Source organism: Pleurodeles waltl, chromosome 5, assembly GCF_031143425.1.
Source record: "Pleurodeles waltl isolate 20211129_DDA chromosome 5, aPleWal1.hap1.20221129, whole genome shotgun sequence".
Lineage (NCBI taxonomy): Eukaryota > Metazoa > Chordata > Amphibia > Caudata > Salamandridae > Pleurodeles > Pleurodeles waltl.
The window spans coordinates 1,492,866,492-1,492,887,370 of NC_090444.1; the positions used below are offsets into that span (position 1 = coordinate 1,492,866,492).

At 46.8% G+C, this 20,879-nt stretch overlaps 1 protein-coding gene across 1 annotated transcript in view; it reads right to left on the reverse strand.

Moving 5' to 3' along the window:
• Positions 1–3,840: 3,840 nt before the first annotated feature.
• Positions 3,841–20,879, reverse strand: part of GFRAL (GDNF family receptor alpha like) — a 436,092-nt gene continuing 419,053 nt past the window's right edge. The window contains exons 5-6 of the mRNA XM_069236626.1: positions 4,180–4,427; positions 3,841–3,857 (exon numbers count right to left, since the gene is read on the reverse strand). Coding sequence (XP_069092727.1) covers positions 3,841–3,857; positions 4,180–4,427 — 265 coding nt within the window. The remainder of the gene's footprint in view (positions 3,858–4,179; positions 4,428–20,879) is intronic.

A 20,879-nucleotide genomic window follows, 5' to 3' on the forward strand; every position in this document is an offset into this window, starting at 1 on the left:
GCCATCTATGCCAAGCTAGAAAGCAACAAAGTATTTTGCCATTTGTACAGCAAAACCTTTGAGCATAGGATTGAACGAGTGCTATCTCTGTGAGCTGTAAAATTATTAAAGCATTTCACCACTCCAGCACAGTATTAAAGCTTTGGATTGGTAAAATGCCATTCATGCCAACCTGGAATGAGTAAAAGCAACCCCTGACACTTGTTTTGATCTCATTACATCTCTTCATCTTTTCATAGAAGTTTAGCTATATCCAGATTCAAAGGAGCACCCAGTATAAGTCAAAACAAGCTCCAAATGGATGGGACTGTGTAAATCCTATGCTTCAAAACTTTGCTAGAAAAACAGACATTTCTCTTCTGTTTTGCATAATGTATGCATCACTCTAATCCTGAAAGAGTTTTGCTTTCATTTATACTGGGTGCTACCATTTGGATGATCAATTCTTTGTGGAATGATCTGTGGACTACTCTGGACCAAAATAAGATGGAGCTGCAAGAAATGACCCTGCCAACATGATTACTCCTCCAAATCAAAATATGTTATGCACTGGCCAAGAAGACACTTGGTGAATGCCTGTTAGTTTTTAGCATCATAGCCTAGGATGTTTCAAAGCCATTGACAAGGCAGGGAGTGTGATGTTATGGGCATCTACTAGTCTGAAAAATAGGATTTGGTGCACACATTCACGAAACAATGCTGCTTTGACAGTCAGGTTTGGCTGGAGGGTTAGCTTTTCCATACTGTCATGCAACAATTTCTCAACTGAGTTTATTTTTTGGACCCTCTATCATTGAGAGGTGCTGTGTGGTATCTATTCTAAAGGTGAATAGTCAGCAGTTAGAAGTATTAATCAGAAGAATCAAATCAAATCAAATCAAATCATTAACATTTATAAAGCGCACTACTCACCCGTGCGGGTCTCAAGGCGCTAGGGGGAAAGGAGGGTTACTGCTGCTCGAAAAGCCAGGTTTTGAGGAGTCTCCGGAATGCGGAGTGGTCCTGGGTGGTCCTGAGGCTGGTGAGGAGGGTGTTCCAGGTCTTGGCTGCCAGGAAGGAGAAGGACCTCCCACCCGCCGTGGAGCGGCGGATTCGAGGGACGGCAGCGAGCGCAAGGCCCGAGGAACGGAAAAGACGGGTGGGGGCGTAGAAGCTGAGGCGACGGTTGAGGTATTCCGGTATCTTGTTGTGGAGGGCTTTGTGTGCGTGGGTGAGATGTCGGAAGGTGATCCTTTTGCTGATGGTAGCCAATGCAGGTGTCTCAGGTGTGCGGAGATGTGGCTGTTGCAGGGTACGTCGAGGATGAGGTGGGCCGAGTTGAACACGTTGCAGGCGTTTTTGGAGTTTGGCGGTGGTCCCAGCATAGAGGGTGTTGCCGTAGTCCAGGCGGCTCGTGACGAGGGCGTGGGTCACGGTTTTTCTAGTGTCGGCGGGGATCCAGCGGAAGATCTTGCGGAGCATGCGGAGGGTGAGTAAGCAGGCGGAGGACACGGCGTTGACTTGCTTGGTCATGGTGAGAAGAGGGTCCAAGATGAAGCCGAGGTTGCGGGCGTGGTCTGAGGGGGTAGGTGCGGTGCCGAGGGCCGTGGGCCACCAGGAGTCGTCCCAAGCGGACGGGGTGTTGCCGAGGATGAGGACTTCCATTTTGTCAGAGTTCAGCTTTAGGCGGCTGAGCCTCATCCAATCTGCGACGTCCTTCATGCCCTCTTGTAGGTTGGTCTTGGCGCTGGCGGGGTCCTTGGTGAGGGAGAGTATAAGTTGGGTGTCGTCGGCGTAGGAGGTGATGATGATGTCGTGCTTGCATACGATGTTGGCGAGGGGGCTCATGTAGACATTGAAGAGTGTCGGGCTGAGCGATGAGCCTTGAGGTACGCCGCAGATGATCTCGGTGGGGTCTGAGCGAAACGGTGGGAGGTAAACTCTTTGAGATCAGTTTGAGAGGAAGGAGACAATCCAGTCCAGAGCCTGGCCTTGGATCCCGGTGGAGCGGAGGCGGGTAATTAGGGTGCGGTGACAGACGGTATCGAAGGCAGCCGAGAGGTCGAGGAGGATGAGGGCGACTGTTTTCAGGGTTCTGATGTCATCTGTGACTGAGATGAGGGCGGTTTCAGTGCTGTGGTTGGTCCGGAATCCGGTTTGTGAAGGGTCGAGCAGGTTGTTGTCTTCCAGGAAGGTGGTCAGCTGTTTGTTGACGGTCTTCTCTATTACCTTGGCGGGGAAGGGGAGGAGCGAGATGGGGCGGAAGTTTTTCAGGTCGCTCGGGTCAGCCGTAGGTTTCTTTAGTAGGGCGTTGACTTCAGCGTGTTTCCAGCATTCGGGGAAGGTAGCAGAAGAAAATGAAGAGTTGATGACGGCCTGGAGGTGCGGGCGATGATGTCGTCGGCTTTATTGAAGATGAAGTGAGGGCAGGGGTCCGATGGGGCGCCGGAGTGGATAGAGTTCATGGTAGTTTTGGTTTCTTCAGTGTTGATGTGGGTCCAGTCGTTGAGGGTGATGGTCGGAGGTGTGGGTTCGGTGGTGCTTGGTTGGGTCTGGAGTCCGAAGCTGTCGTGGAGGTCGCTGATCTTGCGATGGAAGAAGGTGGCGAGGGAGTTGCACAGGTCTTGTGAGGGCGTGACGGCGTTGGCGCTGGGGTTGGAGAACTCTTTGACAATGCTAAAAAGTTCTCTGCTGTTGTGGCTGTTTTTGTCCAGTCTGTCGGTGAAAAAGTTCCTTTTGGCAGCGCGGATCAGGTGGTGGTGTTCGCGGGTTGCGTTTTTGAGGGCGGTCATGTTGTCGGCAAGAGGTCCTTGCGCCAGGCCTTCTCGAGGGCGCGACAAGTTTTCTTCGATTCTTTGAGGGTGTCAGAGAACCAGAGAGGTTTTCTGGTGATGGCCTGTTGATGCGTGCGTCTGAGGGGAGCAAGGCTGTCTGCGCAGTTGGAGATCCAGTTCGAGAGGCTGAGGGCTGCGTCGTTGGGGTCGGTGGTGAGGGTGGGTTGGTTGACAGTGAGTGCGGAGAAGAGTTGCTCTTCGGGGATTTTGTTCCACTGTCGACGAGGGATTGGTTGAGTGTGGAGGTGGCGGGTCTTGTGTCGGAATGTGAAATGGACACAGCTGTGGTCGGTCCAGTGTAGAGCGGAGGTGTGGCTGAAGAAGACGTGTTTGCTGGCGGAGAAGATAGGGTCAAGCGTGTGTCCGGCGATGTGGGTGGCGGTGTTCACCAGTTGCTTGAGGCCGAGGTTGGTGAGGTTGTCGAGCAGGGCGGTGGTGTTGGGGTTGTTGTTTTGTTCCAGATGGAAGTTGAGGTCGCCTAGGAGGATGTAGTCCGGCGAGGCGAGGGCGTGCGGGGAGACGAAGTCGGCGATGGAGTCGCTGAAAGGGGCGCGCGCTCCGGGGGGGCGGTAGACGAGGGATCCTCTGAGGGTGGTCCTGGGGTCGGTGCGAATCTGAAAGTGCAGGTGTTCAGCGGCGAGAGGGGTGTCTTCGGTGGAGTTGGTGACGCTGATGGAGTCTTTGAAGACGATGGCGATACCTCCTCCTACTTGGTTGGTGGGGTCTTTTCTGGAGATCTTGTAGCCTTCGGGGATGGCAGTGGCGATGTCTGGGGCCGAAGAGGCGTTCATCCAGGTCTCCGTGATGAAGGCGACGTCCGGTGCTGTGGAGTCCAGGAGGTCCCGGAGTTCATGGCGTGCTCCAAAAGAAGAAGTTAGCAACCACCGGTAATGCTGTTTCCGGTGGATACCCTATTACACCGTAGATACCTCAAATCCTCCCACCTCCCCTTTCTTTTGAGTGGTCTCCTGACGATCATAATTAGATTTTAAGTTAGATTCTAGGGAACACTATTTTCTGTAATTTGTTAGAAGAGCTTGACACCTGAGAGCAAGGAATGAGAAAGAAAGAAAGAAACTGAGATTAGGGAGCACAACTTTCATCCTATTACTTCAGGAAAGGCAGAGTCAGCAGGGCTCCAACAATTGGCACACAGGTGCATTGATGTTAAATTCTCTGGATCTACTTTGGCGCCTGGGAATATTTTAAAGGTGATAAATCTGTTGTTAGCTAGTTTCTCCACCATTATGTTGCTGATAGTAAGTAACATATTCATATATTACATGTGTCTACGTGTAGAAATGCATATTAAAACTGAAGCATTGTTGACATGATTCTTTTGGAGCAAATGTCAAATAAAACTTACCAAAGCAGGCCTTGCGCTGTAACATGTAGTGAATCATCTTGCACAAATGTTGCTCAGATTCTGATACATTGCTGCAAGTGCATTGTTCTTGAAGAATTGTTCCAAGAGTATTGATGTAAGCAGCTTTACAGTCATCATCTCCAGAGCAGGTATGATGGAGCCTGCTCACTCCAGACAAACATATTTCATCACCATGGCATATGGCTGAATTTCCCCAGCATTTTGACTGAAATGCTTCATACCTTTTCCTGGTGAAATAATCAAACGAAAGTTATCTAAGAACAAGTTATTCCAATAAGTATCATTGCCATAGTTATTGGAGGCAAATACGTGAATTATAACAATTATGATGTAAGTAAGAAAATGTTTTCAATAGTTTCAACTGCCAAATTTCGAAATAGAGCACCGATTTCCAAAGTTCAGTACTGAAAAAAACAGAAATAACATTGAACATTATTTAATTCATCCACTATTCACTGGGATATTCAATTCAATTATTTATACATGCACTTGTTAGCTTAATGGTTTGTACTAATATTGCAGCCATTTATAAAGGAATGTAGATTTATAATTTCTTTATATAATAATGCACTTCATTCAATGTAGAAATACTTTGCCAGGGTACATATTGAAGATTAAATTCAATGTCTCTAGAAGTCACTCGTTGTGTCACAGGACAATCAGGTTCGGACTAGGAATAGATCATAGTTTCCATGTAATAGTTGTAACTATTAATGTCTATTTGGAGAGTTTCCCTCAAACATCATAATTTGTACGTAATGCCCCTTCCAAATTCACTAAGGATTGCAAAACCCATTTTACCATTGAGAAAACTATTCTGACTCATAGAAGGGGTTTTATAATAAATAGCCATTTTGTGGTCACAAACCCTGTGAGTCTGTGACCCGAATGGTTTGCAGTCACACATTTTCTTAATAGTGGACCACTGTTATAAAAACCCTTCAAGGGCCATTTTACAGAAGTCAAAAAAACTGCAGAAAACCACTTACATCATTTTGCTGCATCTGTACCATGGATGAGGCAATGAAATGTTTCTCTAGTCCCTGACAGAGAATATTTTATACCAGAGTGAAATAAAGTGAAAAGAGGAAAATAATGTAAATATAATTCTTCTACAACTGACAAATGTATATTAAAAAAAATTCTGCTTTGAAACAGATCATGCATCAGATTTGCATGATGCAGGTTTTTGGGGAACTCAAATATTTCTCAAAAGATAATTTAAATAACACACATTTCTGAGTATCACAATATGTTCAAAGTAAGAACCAAGGTACCTGCAAGCATCATTTGGGTGTCATGACTGGTTTTCATTGACTACTCAGTATTTTCATCACAAGTCCAAGAGAATAAGAAAAAGAACACATCAATTGCTGTATCGTCTATTAGTACGTGGGTGTCTGCAGGAAGGAGGGGTGTGATCCCCCCCCCCCCGGCTTTAGGTATAGCTTGGTATGCAGGGTCACAGCGCAGAGTAACACTACGGCCCCTGTTAATGTTATGTCCCCTCCACAAAGAATTCTCCTGCGGACGCCCATGAAACAGTACACCCTAAGGGAGCATCCTTATAATTAATGACACAGCGCCTTGCTACGTGATCTCAACCACATGCCTAAAATAGCGAGAAGCGTTACTTTTGTTTGCGCTTACAAGAAAGCTCCCATAAACCTAAACAATTCAATATTTAGAAATGTTAATCAATATAATTCAGCAACTCACTGCAGGTTACTACTTATAATTAAGACTTTGTAGGGTCAAGTGATGTCCAAAGGCATAACATCTGGATACATTATAAAAACGATCTTGGCTTCGCCTCTCACATTGTATGGTATGATTCACAACTAATGAGGCTTGTTCTTATCGAAGCAGATGCAGCAATCAAATATTTAGGGGCTGATTTACAAGCCCCTTGCTCCGCCGGTGCATCACCGACGGCGCAAGGGGCTTGTAAATAAGTGTGAGAAAGTAGCTTCTTGCTAGCCTTGTTACCCCCACTTTTGGCCTGTTTGTGAGTATATGTCAGGGTGTTTTCACTGTCTCACTGGGATCCTGCTAGCCAGGGCCCAGTGCTCATAGTTAGAACCCTATGTTGTAAGTGTGGTTGTTATGTGTCACTGGGATCCTGCTAGCCAGGTCCCCAGTGCTCATTTTTTTTGGCCTATATTTATGTGTTCTCTGTGTGATGCCTAACTGTCTCACTGAGGCTCTGCTAACCAGAACCTCAGTGGTTATGGTCTCTCTGCTTTCCAAATTTGCCCCTAACAGGCTAGTGACTAAATTTACCAATTCACATTGGAATACTGGTACACCCATATAATTCCCTAGTATATGGTACTGAGGTACCCAGGGTATTGGGGTTCCAGGAGATCCCTATGGGCTGCAGCATTTATTTTGCCACCCATATGGAGCTCTGACAATTCTTACACAGGCCTGCCAGTACAGCCTGAGTGAAATAACGTCCACGTTATTTCACAGCCATTTACAATTGCTCTTAAGTAACTTATAAGTCACCTATATGTCTAACCTTCACCTGGTGAAGGTTGGGTGTAAAGTTACTTAGTGTGTGGGCACCCTGGCACTAGCCAAGGTGCCCCCACATCGTTCAGGGCAAATTCCCCGGACTTTGTGAGTGCGGGTACACCATTACAAGCGTGCACTACACAAAGGTCACTACCTATGTAGAGCTTCACAATGGTAACTCCAAACATGGCCACGTAACATGTCTAAGATCATGGAATTGTCACCCCAATGCCATTCTGGCATTGGGGTGACAATTCCATGATCCCCCGGGTCTATAGCACAGAACCCGGGTACTGCCAAACTGCCTTTTCAGGGTTTGCACTGCAGCTGCTGCTGCTGCCAACCCCTCAGACAGGTTTCTGCCCCCCTGGGGTCCAGGCAGCCCTGGCCCATGAAGGCAGAACAAATGATTTCCTCTGAGAGAGGGTGTTACACCCTCTCCCTTTGGAAATAGGTGTGAAGGCTGGGGAGGAGTAGCCTCCCCCAACCTCTGGAAATGCTTTGTTGGGCACAGATGGTGCTCATCTCTGCATAAGCCAGTCTACACCGGTTTAGCGATCCCCCAGCCCTGCTCTGGCGCGAAACTGGACAAAGGAAAGGGGAGTGACCACTCCCCTGACCTGCACCTCCCAGGGGAGGTACCCAGAGCTCCTCCAGTGTGTCCCAGACCTCTGACAACTTGGAAACAGAGGTGTCTGTGGCACACTGGACTGCTCTGAGTGGCCAGTGCCAGCAGGTGACGTCAGAGGCTCCTTCTGATAGGCTCTTACCTCTCTTGGTAGCCAATCCTCCTTCCTTGGTAGCCAAACCTCCTTTTCTGGCTATTTAGGGTCTCTGCTTTGGGGATCTCACCAGATAACGAATGCAAGAGCTCACCAGAGTTCCTCTGCATCTCCCTCTTCACCTTCTGCCAAAGGATCGACCGCTGACTGCTCAGGACGCCTGCAAAACCGCAACAAAGTAGCAAGACGACTACTAGCAACCTTGTATCGCTTCATCCTACCGGCTTTCTTGACTGTTTCCAGGTGGTGCATGCTCTGGGGGTAGCATGCCTCCTTCTTGCACCAGGAGCTCTAAAGAAATCCCCTGTGGGTCAACAGAATCTTCCCCCTGCAACTGCAGGCAACAAAAGACTGCATCACTGGTCCTCTGGGTCCCCTCTCAGCACGATGAGCGTGGTCCCTGGAACTCAGCAACCCTGTCCAAGTGACTCCCACAGTCCAGTGACTCTTCAGTCCAAGTTTGGTGGGGGTAAGTCCTTGCCTCCCTACGCTAGACTGCATTGCTGAGTACCCCGTGATTTGCAGCTGCTCCTGCTCCTGTGCACTCTTCCAGGATTTCCTTTGTGCACAGTCAAGCCTGGGTCCCCGACACTCTAACCTGCAGTGCACAACCTTCTGAGTTGTCCTCCGGCGTCGTGGGACTCCCTTTTGTGACTTCGGGTGGACTCCAGTTAATTTTTCTTCTAAGTGCCTGTTCAGGTACTTCTGCGGGTGCTGCCTGCTTCTTTGAGGGCTCCCCAACTTGCTGGGCACCCCCTCTGTCTCCTCATCCAAGTAGCGACATCCTGGTCCCTTCAGGGCCACAGCAGCATCCAAAAACCCTAACCGCAACCCTTGCAGCTAGCAAGGCCTGTTTGCGGTCTTTCTGCGTGGGAACACCTCTGCAAGCTTCTTCACGACATAGGACATCCATCCTCCAAAGGGGAAGTTCCTAGTCCTCTTTGTTCTTGCAAAACACCAAGCTTCTTCCATCCGGTGGCAGCTTCCTTGCACCCTCAGCTGGCATTTCCTGGGCTCCTTCCCACTCTCGACACTGTCGCGACTCTTGGACTTGGTCCCCTTGTCTTACAGGTACTCAGGTCCGGAAATCCACTGTTGTTGCATTGCTGGTGTTGGTTTTCCTTGCAGAATCCCCCTATCCCGAATTCTATGTTCTCTGGGGGTTGTAGGTGCATTTTAAACCTACCTTACAGGTCTTGGGGTGGGCTATTTTTCTGACCCTCACTGTTTTCTTACAGTCCCAGCGACCCTCTACAGGCTCACATAGGTTTGGGGTCCATTCGTGGTTCGCATTCCACTTTTGGAGTATATGGTTTGTGTTGCCCCTATGCCTATGTGCTCCTATTGCAATCTATTGTAACTTTACACTGCTTGCATTACTTTTCTTGCTATAACCTGCATAATTTTGGTTTGTGTACATATATCTTGTGTATATTTCTCATCCTCATATTGAGGGTACTCACTGAGATACTTTTGGCATATTGTCATAAAAATAAAGTACCTTTATTTTTAGTACATCTGTGTATTGTGTTTTCTTATGATATTGTGCATATGACACCAGTGATATAGCAGGAGCTTTACATGTCTCCTAGTTCAGCCTAAGCTGCTTTGCCATAGCTACCTTCTATCAGCCTAAGCTGCTAGAAACATCTCTTCTACACTAATAAGGGATAACTGGACCTGGCACAAGGTGTAAGTACCTCTAGTACCCACTACAAGCCAGGCCAGCCTCCTACAATAAGCCCCTCAGGCCCGTATTTATACTCGGTTTGCACAGAATTCGCGTAATTTTGTTTTTACGCTAATTCAGCACAAACCTAACTCCATGCTTATACTTTGGTGCTAGACACATCTAGTGCCAAAGTTATGGAGTTAACGTCGTTTTTTTTTATCTCACCCCACTAGGGGGCCCTGACTTGGGGCCCCCTGCACAGAGCTGGCCCCAATGGCCATGCCCAGGGGACATTTGTCCCCTTTGGGGTGGTGGGCATGGATCCTGTCTTTACTAAGACAGGCGCCATGACCATGGGGGTTGTGCGCCAGAAAATGGCGCTACACTGCTTGGCGGCAATTTTTCTGCCTTTGAACAGTGTAGCACCATAATTCAGCACACAAGCCCCAGGTTCCCCTACTCCTCCCCCGCCCTGTTAGCGTCCTTTCCAAGGACGATGACAGGGCATTAGTACCGGCTAGAGCCATTCCATAAATATGGTGTTTGGCCGGCATCTTGGAATGGCGCTAGCCGGCGCTATACTTTTTCACGCAAAACTGCGCAAATGCAGTTTTGCGTGAAAAATTATAAATCTTAGGGGGTTATTCTAACTTTGGAGGAGTGTTAATCCGTCCCAAAAGTGACGGTAAAGTGACGGATATACCACCAGCCGTATTACGAGTTCCATAGGATATAATGGACTCGTAATACGGCTGGTGGTAAATCCGTCACTTTTCCGTCACTTTTGGGACGGATTAACACCTCCTCCAAAGTTAGAATAACCCCCTTAGTCTTTGAGGCAGGTCAGACCTTGCTGGAAAGTTATGTTATCCTAAGTCATCTTTAAGTATGGTTCTAGAATCTTAACAGAGGCTGCTGGTCTTGGAGAGCTTAGGGCTGCACCCTCTTTATTTCGTTCTTAATCATTTTGTTATTAAAGTTTTAAAGGTCTGGTTAAAAAAAATACAAAGATGGGAATGAAGATGACTACCTCTCTCCTCACATGCTGATGTCGAGGGAAGCAGTAAATCACTTGCTTCCGTTTACTCCTAATGCTCTCAATGTGTGCTGTTCAATCTGCTAGCAAATCAATATTTGCTGGGCTGACTCTCTCACTGCCCTGATGAATGTGAGATCATCAGTACAACAAAGCAACAGTACTGTCACTGGCCTCTAACCACTGGTGACGTAGAGGTAAAATTAACCCCAGGAACAACAGGCTGAAGCGTCTAACGCCTGGGACTGCAGGTCAGTCCAGGGACGTCGGGTCACCAAGCCACACTGACCTCACCCAACCCCTGTGACCAGTTCTGAAAGGGTGGAGATAACCCAACTGGCTGCGATGGTACAAAATTACGTCTTCCTATGTCACAACACATGCTCATGTACAGTGCCGTTTTTACACGTTGCCGTTCTACTTTAAATGGAGCTCCGCTTTCTACATCACCAGAGAAACCGAGGGAGAACTCTGTCGGTCACTACGCCATAGGCAGCAGAAAGACCGAGCGAAGTGAAGTAGTGATAGTGAAAAGAGTGTTACTGTAAAATAGCGTGCTTGGTTTTCAGTTATTAATACAAGCAGCCAGTGTATGAATACGTGCGCGCATCTGAGTGCAGCTTACATGCGTATTTCTTTTACTATGTTATGGCTTACCCCCGTTTGGATTCACCTTACATTGCACACTAATATGGAGCTGCCATTCCCGACTCAGCGTGGGTCCCACCCCCTGCCTTAAATCAATTAATTGCAGTCATTCTTCATTCTTTAAAGTGTGAAAAATAAGTCTAGCCTTGATCCAATGTTATTGGTGGCTATAGCAGAATAGAAATAATCAGGAAAGGGGCGAGCAACTGCATACATTAAACATACAAAAGGAACAGGCCACGTTGTGTCAGCAGAACGATTTACATGACCGTGCATAGGGGGAGAGAAGGTAAACAAGGGAGCCAAAACTAGATTAAAACAGGTATGCAGCTTACACACAGTGTGTGGACAAGGTGCCTTGCTATGGGGAAAAGGATACACAGCTCTGCCGAAAATGGAACAGTGTATTCTACCTGCTGTCAACAAAAAAGAGGAAAAAGCTCTGCTCGAAGCAGTTGATTTGCCGTTTGAGAAACTATTTTAGAACAAGGCGATTAAAGGATTGGCATATACAAGGCTGGCATTAGTTAAGTATTGGCAAAATGTGTTACACACTACGTTTGCCTTCTAGGCCAGTGGTTTCCAACCTTTGGACTTATGTGGACCCCCACTTTGTCTTTACTGAAACCCAGCACCCCCCTTACTGAATAATTATTGGAATCTGGGGACACCCTTATTGAGTAATTAGTGAAAACTGGGGACCTAATCTGTTAATAATATTAAATTTTCTAAGCAGTCAGGGAACCCCTGAGGAGGTTTCGCGGACCCTCAGCGGTTCCCGGACCACAGGTTGGGAACTTGCAAAATGTGATGGCACACGTGTAAAACTAATATGCAACAATATACAAATATATCAGATTTTTTTTTACCAGAAACATTTTCCACAACAGAACAATCGTATCTATTATATCCAAAATAGAGTCTTTGTTAGGTTTCAATACATATTTAATTAAACTGACATTCAGCAGTCCAAATTATATGTTCCTTCTGTGATTGTTCATAATAACAAATTCATGGTTCCAAAAGCAATTTCTGATCCATCAAGTCTCAAAGGATTCCACTTGATATTCCATAGATTAACTTGTATGTCTTTACATCAAAGTCCTCAATAATCTCTTGCTTGTCTGTCAACACGTGTTCCATCCGGCGAGTGCCCCTGGATTTCTTCAGGACCTTCTTAAATAATATTCCCATAAATGATAAATCAGAAATCAACATATACATTAAATTCTAAATCCCATTGTTAATGATACACCAGTAAATCTGTGTCATATAGTGGGAACCGTGCAAATCATCCATTCATAACTTTACGTGATATCCCAATCCGTGATAATTCAAATAACAAAAAATGGAGTGAAATACAATGAAATCCAATGCAAATAATCAATTGACTCCAATCAAAATGAATTGAGTTATATTATGTGACTGAGTGCCAAACAAGTGGAGCATGCTCATAAAATCTAAATTGTCCATTTCAAAAAGAAAATGTATTCTATAACCTGACTACACCTCATATAGCACTTTAAATTACAAATCAAACGTGCATCCAAATAAAACGAATTTATATAGAAAATACCTTCAAATCAAATGTTGTATTTCTCCTTCAGTACCTTGTTCCTTTTTGTCAACTTCAATGTGCCTAAATTGTGACTAAAAGTAAATAAAAAGTGTATCTATGGTCATTGTGGCGGTCATTCTGACCGCGGCGGGCGGCGGTAGCCGCCCGCCATGCGGTTACCGCCATTTGGCCGCTCCGCGGTCAAAAGAACGCGGCGGCAATTCTGGCTTTCCCGCTGGGCCGGCGGGCGCCCGCCAAAGGAGCGCCCGCCGGCCCAGCGGGAAAGGCCCTGCAACACAGAGGCCGGCTCCGAATGGAGCCGGCGGTGTTGCAGGGGTGCGATGGGTGCAGTGGCACCCGTCGTGATTTTCACTGTCTGCAAAGCAGACAGTGAAACTCTGTATGGGGCCCTGTTAGGGGGCCCCATGACACCCGTTCCCGCCATCCTGGTTCTGGCGGTGTAAACCGCCAAAAACAGGCTGGCGGGAAGGGGGTCGGAATCCCCATGGCGGCGCTGCAAGCAGCGCCGCTATGGAGGATTCCCTGGGCCAGGGGAAAACCGGCGGGAAATCGCCGGTTCCCCTCTTCTGACCGCGGCTTTACCGCTGCGGTCAGAATAGCCCTGGAAGCACAGCCAGCCTGTTGGCGGTGCTTCCGCTGCCCTCCACCCTGGCAGTCAGAGACCGCCAGGGTCAGAATGAGGGCCTGTATCTCTTATCTTTCTACAGATATGCGTTGTAATAATTACATTCTTTTGTAGGGCTCACCTAACTCCAAGTTATAATCCATATGCACTGTGTGTTGTACAAATCCGACTTCCTGCAATGTATGTCATAATAAGATCTAAGGTAAATAACTATTCTCAAACCCACGTTGTCTCCATACACTAACAGAAAAACTCACCACTAAAGCACATATCTTACCTGTGTGCACTTCCTATCAACAGCGAGTGCGCCAGTTAACATTTCCCCAAACCGAGTTCCTCCGACTCGGTCATATTTAAACACTGCGGTCAATTAATAGCAATAAACGACAGACTAAAGGGTTATTTATATCCATGTAGATAGAAGTAAAAAGCGGACTAATCCTCATTAATGCGGTTGCCTTTCACTGATAATCACGTATATACAAGTTGTCTTCCTGGCCTCGGGTTTCTAATTAATCTTCTTTTGCACTGATTATATCAGTATATAAAGCATGTTCTACATATATACAATACGATATTTCTATCCACATTTGATATATTCTCAAATGTGCATCAAAAATTCAAAGAAAAATGAGATGAGATATATAATAAAAACTAAAAAATCCATAGAAAAAATTACAAATTCATGAGTAAGTAAAATTCCATTCCAAGTTGGGAACCACTGTTCTAGACGGTTATGTCAAAAGGTGCATTGATCCACTGAGTTGTTTTGCCTACATTTAAGCTCAGATGTGAGAGAGTAAACAATAACCACTTTAAACTGAAGGAGTAATTTACAACATAGTTTGGAGGCACAATAAGTCTCAAATCTATCACTGTTTAAACTATCAACTACTACCAAATAATATATCAATCAGCAATCAATCACTTAAAAAGTAAGGGTGACATTAGAAAATACACTGAAAATCCCTAATGTCCTTGCATCATGATCGCTGCAGAAAAACCTCTATATAACACTTGTTAATATATTTGTTTTAAGAAGTCCACAAAGCAAAATGAAAAAAAAGGCACCAGGCTCAAACCTTGTGCTCCAATAGTGTTAGCCACCACGTTGGCTGATGCATTTGGTAGTACAGAGTATCCATGTACGTTAGGCATGAATGGACTGGTACAAACTGCTTGGTTTGCTGGTTCTGGCCTGATGCATTATTTATGTTATTTAAGGGAAGGGCTGACATAAAAAAATCATTTTTAAAAGAAGTGGGTATGTGAAATTGGTTTGTTTTGACTCAAAGTGTTTTTAAAACACACTGCCTTATATGTAGATATTTATATACATATATTCAGCTACTTTGCAGAACCTTCTTTGGTTCTGGGGAGGGTTACAGTGATATTGGTTAGTTATAATACTTATCAGCTACATTGGTTAAACCTGTGTTTTAAATCTGGAGTACATAGTTGAATGTATCCTGACATCAATACTATGGAGCACTCAAGGCTGACCTACCTCATGTATTTGAGGGATTATTAATATATATGTATCACACTGTACAAAGCTTTACCCATGCCAGTGCTGCAAGAGAGCAGTGTGTGAAGAATGAGCTCTGTTTGGCACAGGAGTACAGAACTGCCTTTTAACTCGTAGCATTTTAAACAAATTCTTTATCAAATACACTGTAAAATGCACTGTTTTGCCCTCTGTGCCTTATCACATGGCTTTGTGTTTGTTTTTACCTTCCACTGCATAAGTGCTGTGTTATCTGGAGTAATTAGTAGTGCATTGTGAGGGTACTAGTTATAGTTACCTTAGGGCACTAGTTATAGTTACTTCATATAATTATAATTATAACTGTTGAGTTTCTATGGTTTTGTACATTTGAAATGTGAGCCTAACTATAAAGTCCCTGTAACCTTTGGCTTGTTCAGTGATTTTTTTTTTTTTAATGTGAAGTAAATGCTCATCACAATGCATGTTGGGGGGGGTTGGACACAGGCCTGGCCTAGCACTGTGCTGGCCCCACCCAAGCTGCTGCTCTGTCCCCCCCACTTTGTCATTCATGTCCAAGTCCTAGTGTCTGCTCCCTCATGCCTCCCTCTGTTGCCCTTGTTCTGCCACTGCCCTTCCTGCCTGCCCTGAACAGTTAGCTTGATGATCCATCCACCTCCACCTACTGTGTCCGAATCCATGCTATAGCCCCCTCCCTCCTGCCCTGTGTGGTCCGATGTGCTGCCACTACCCTACATTTAGCTTGATGTCCCTGTCGACTCATCCTGCCCTCCATTGCCCAGTTTTATGTCTCATCATGTCCCTCGTACTTAGCCTCTGTGATTAGCTCGCTGCCCCTTCCTTCCTTCCTTCGGCCCTCTGATGTCTGTGCGCTTGTCCCTGCTACCTCATTTTTGCTCACCATGTTCCATGGACCTGACACTGCCCCTTCTATCCACTCTGAGTGTTCTGTTACACTGCCACTGCCCCCCTACCTGCCTAGCATGGTCACAGGACTGCTGCCAGTACCTGCCACCTCTACTGTGTCTGTCTGACTTCCATGTCCCTATACCCTCCCTTCTGTCCTCTATGGTCCATTTTGCTGCCACTACCTTCTGCCATCCACGTTGCAACTGTTCCTTCTGCCTACCCCACATGGTCTATTGTGAAGCTCCTTCCCTACCCTCTCTTGGTTCTGTCAAGCACGTCCTCCATGGTCCTTTGTGCATGCCCCTCCACCCTCTCTCTTGCCCACAGTGGTCGTTGGGCTGCCCCTAATCATCCTGCTTGCATGTATGGCCTTCTTTCCTGCCACTGCCCCTCCCACCTGGCATGTGTGGTCAGCTTGTTGTCTCTGACCCCCTCCCTGCTTCCCTCCATTGTCTGTGTCTATGCCATTAGAGTCTCACTGTTGCCCTCCATGGTGTATTGTGCTTCCAGTGCCCATCCTGTCCCATGGTCAGCTTGCTGCTCCTGCCCTGCATCCTGCCCTTCTTTTTCCATGTGAGGCTCCCATGACCTCTCTCCTGCCTTGTCTAGTCCATTAATGTGCCCCTGTCACCTCCCTCCTGCCCTTCATGGTCTGTTGTGCTGCAACTGTCCCTCCTGCCTGTCTGTTATGGTCAGCTGGCTGCCCTTGCCTCTTTTCCCCCTGCTCTCAGTTGTCCATATACATGGCCCTGTCCCTTCCCTATTGCTTTCCATGGTCCAGTGTCCTACACTGCCATTTGGCTTGCCTTGTGTGGTGTATTCTGCTGCTGCAACCCCTCACACCTACCCTGTAAGGTCAGTTTGGTGCCCCTACCCATCTCCCTCCTGCCTTCTGTTATCTGAATCCTTGTACCTACCCAAATCTTCCTTCCCTCAGTGATCCAATGTAACATACTTGCCAGCATTTTGAACTAAATAAGAGAGAGATTTTGTAAAAAAACAAAAAACATGGGGAATTGATTTTCCTCATTGAGTTACTTTGAAAAGATAGATTTTAGGCAGAAGACAGATAAAATAAAGGCCTTTTGAGCCTAAAAACATTGCAATTCTCCTGCTGGAATCAGGACTGTTGGCAGGTATGGCTATACTTTCACTACCTATTCTTTCTGCCCTTAATGGTCTGTTATATTGCCACAGCCTCTCTTGTCTGTCCTGCATGGTTGGTTTGTTGCCCCTGCCCTTCATTGTCCATTATGCAGTGTTAGAAATGGGGTCTCTAGTTGGCAAAGGTATTCACCTTTGCCCAAATAGGGACCACAATCCTAGTCAGGGTAAGTCACACACAATTCAAATTATACTGTCCTCACCCTCTGGTAGCTTGACACTGAGCAGTCAGGCTTAACTTAGAAGGCAATGTGTAAAGTATTTGTGCAATAAATTATACAGTAACACAGTGAAAACACCAAAACAATACACCACACAGGTTTAGAAAAATATGTGATATTTATCTGCTTAAATTAAGGTCAAAACGATGAAGATTCAATAAGAACAAGTTGAGATATCACTTTAGCAGGATTAAAAAGAATCTTAAATCTTAGGAATCAACAGTTGTCTCTTGTTTGCACAAGGTACCTAGTTTGCATAAAAAATAACATGCACGGAGACCGCAGCGGAGGAGATGCATGGAAAAATAGGGTGTGCTTCGGATTTTCTGACACAGCACAGATGATGCATTGTTTCTTTCCACGCTGCAAGGGACTTTGCTTTGATTTCCGATGCGCTGTCTTGGTTACTCACTGCGATGTGAGGATCTTTTTGACACCCAGGGACGATGCGGGGAAAATCCTGGGCCTGCAGAAAAAAGGCACAGGCATTGTGTAGATCGGGTAGGCGATACGTCAAATTTTCTGTCGCACGGCAGGTGCTGTATCGATTCTTCACTCGCGAAGTCAGGCTGCGTCGTTCTGGTTCAGCTGTGCCTTAATCTGCTAGGCTGTGCATTGAATTTCTGGCTGCACGTCAGGCGCTGAGTCGATTTTTCACTCGGGAAGTCGGGCTGTGTCATTCCGGTTCGGCTGTGCAGCGATTTCTCAGTCACAAAATGGCTGTGCGTCGTTTCCGGCTGGCTGTGCATCGATTTTCAGTGCAAAAGGAGTTTTAAGAAGAGATGAAGTGTTTTTGGTCCTGAGACTTCAGAAAACACGAAGTAAGCTCAATCCAAGCCATTGGAGAGCACTTCTCAGCAGAGTCAGAGGGCAGCAGGGCAAAACCAGGGCAGCAGTTCTTTTCAGCAAAGCAGTCCAAATGAGTCCTTTGGGCAGCCAGGCAGTTCCTTTTGACAGGTTGCAGGTTCAGGTCCGGAAGTGTCTGAGTTGGTGTGGTCAGAGACCTAGGGCCAGATGTAGGAATGCAAAAAATAGCGACTCAGAAATAGCGACTCCATGCGAATCGCTATCTCCGACTCGCAAAACGAGATGCCAGGAAAAATCGCTATACCAAATAGCGATTCGGTGCGGTGTTGCACCACAATTTGTGACCTCACATTTTGCGAGATCGCAAATTGCACAAGGGTGTGGTCAGGTGTCGCAAATTGCGACTGACTCGCAAATTGCACGCAGGTGCAAATTAAACTTTTGAAAAACCCACTTCCTGGTTCTAAGTGATGACATCAGAACCAGGAAGTAACCCCCTGGACCAGGGAGAAGTCCACCCAGCCCAAACTGCAGAGCCACACCCAGGTGAGAGGGTCTGCAGCAACAATGGATACACAGGAGAAGGAGACACCCACTGGAGGCAGAAAATGAAAACGTACGTTTTCTGAGAAGGAGTTGGAGGTGCTTACTGAGGAGTGCTGCCTGCACCATGAGGAATTATTCGGAAAGGCAGCAATGAGTGTCCCAGACAGCCACAAAAAGAAAATCTGGCAGGACATCCTCAACAAAATAAATGCCATTGGAGTCAGCCACCGCACCGTGGATGAGGTCCACAAAAGGTGGTATGACCTTCGCTCCAGGACCAAGGAAAGGGTGGCGGAGCGCATGAGGGAGATGCATGGCAATGGAGGAGGGCCATCTACTGTACCACCCCCTACAGCCATCAAAACCATGGTGGAGACCACTCTGGAACTGGAGGCTGTACTTAGCATCAGAGACCTAGACAGTTCAGCACCAGGAAAATCAAACAGTAAGTGCCAAAATTAATGTATTTACACCAGCCTATGCGCCATGCACACAATCAAAGTACACATCAGCATGCACCTCCAGATTAGCTCCATTCCCAGTTTTGCAACCTATAGAACAGTGCATTATGGGCAATGTAGTACAGTAGTCCAAATATAGGGAAATGTTTATTCTGAGGCATCAAACATATGTGAGACACTGACAGTGTATCCCCTATGTCCCACAGGTCTCCCACAAGGACCCCCCATCAGCGCCACTGTGCAGGGAGAGGATCAAGGCACTGACACACAAGAGGAGGCTGCCACAGACACCACAGGGGAGTGCAGGACAACACCACCTGTCCAATCAGCACAAGAGTACATGGATGATCCTGCTCTGGGTGTAGAGGCAGCCATTGTGACACTGGGGCCCATGCCTAGGGAGAGTTAACCACGGGGATCAGCTGGCTTGGTGCGTAGACGACGCTGAGGATTTGTTGGGACTGGAGGCATCCTTACTGCAGAGTCACTGGCTGCAAAATAGACAAATGTGGTTAATGAACCGTAACCTCACAAGAGTACAGAACACACTCACGCATGGGCTTTCAAATGTGGACAACCAGTTCACTACAATGAACGCTCACATGGCTAACCTGACCAGCTCGATAGACAACTTGGTCAGGGAAATGTTGGCCAACAGGGCACAACCATGGCGCAGGGAGTGCAACACTGGAGCCCGTTTAGACAGGCTAGGTGTGTCTACAGGGCGCCTGGCTACCACTACACCCTGCCTGTCAAGGCGCACAGTCAGCCTCCAAGTGGAACTAGGCCATTTTACAGGAGATGTGGCTCAAAGACCTGGCCGCATCAGCCATGTGGTGGACTTGCTGGAGACCAGACAGGCAGCAAGGGGCATTGGGGATACCCCGCAGGACCAACCTGGAGTGAGCCATGGTGGCCGCAGTTGCAGGAGGCTGTGAGCTACTGATATGTGGTGTGACAGAGGCACATGCACCTAATGTGTCAGACTACACTTTTGTTTTGCATTCTGTAGTGTAGTTGATTATTGGTTCCACATTGTAGTCCTGCAATAAAAGGGTTAATTTGTTGAACTACACAACTGGGCAATGTGTGTCTTACATTAGTGAGTGTTGTCACGGTTGCTACGTACCTGCCAAAGTAGTGGGTTGCTTTGTGGTTCCGTCTCTGTCTGCCCTCCATTGTGATGCTTCCATCCCCAGGCCATCGGTGTGGTAGCTCTTGCTCCTCATCCCCTGAATCTGTGTCGTCAGGGGTGAGATATAGCCCACGTCTGGTGGCAATGTTGTGTAGGATGGCACAAGGGGCAACTATCTTGCATGCTGTTTCTGGGGCATACTGAAGTGCTCCTCCACTTTTGTGCAGGCATCTGAATCGTGACTTCAACAAGCCACACGTCCTCTCAATTACAACTCTGGTCTGTGGATGTCCAATGTTTTATCGCCTCTCATTCTGATTGCCAGGTGTTAGGTAAGGGGTGAGTATCCATGGTCTCAGGGCATATGCACTGTCACCTGTTTGATAAAAGAGGCAAAGTTAGCAGGGCATCGCAGGGTTACGCAGTAACATGTATGTAAGGCTTCAGAGTGTACTCGCCAGTACCTAATAAATACCCTTCTCCAAACTCCCCACTTTTAGGTGTTGGTGTATCCCACTGTGCCTGAATATGTATGCATCATGTGTACTCCCTGGATATTTAGCCACAATGTCAGTAATTACAATATGGGCGTCACATACCACCTGGATGTTTAGTGAGTGGGTACATTTCCTATTGCGGAACACATATTCCAGATTTGCTGTCGGGCAAATTGGTATATGTGTCCAGTCCACACACCCTATTACATGGGGAAGTTGGCAATTCTGTAGAAGTCCAACTTGGTGCTGTTAATTTCAGCTTCATTCCTGGGAAGGTATATATATATATATGGACATGTGTGGGAGTATGGAATCTAGGAAACGTCTGAAGAATCTTAAGAGGGCACTTTCCGACACCCCACCTGCCACTGCAATCACCCACTGATAGCTACCTGATGCCAAGAGGTGCAGTGAGCATAGCACTTGCACACGTGTGGGGATGGCGCTGTTGCGCATTGTCTGGCGTTCTAGCTGATGTTTCAGCAGTTCAATGATTTCTAGGATAACTACGCTGCACAGTCTGTATTTATCATAAATCTCATCCTCAGTTTGTTGGAATAGTGTCTGCCT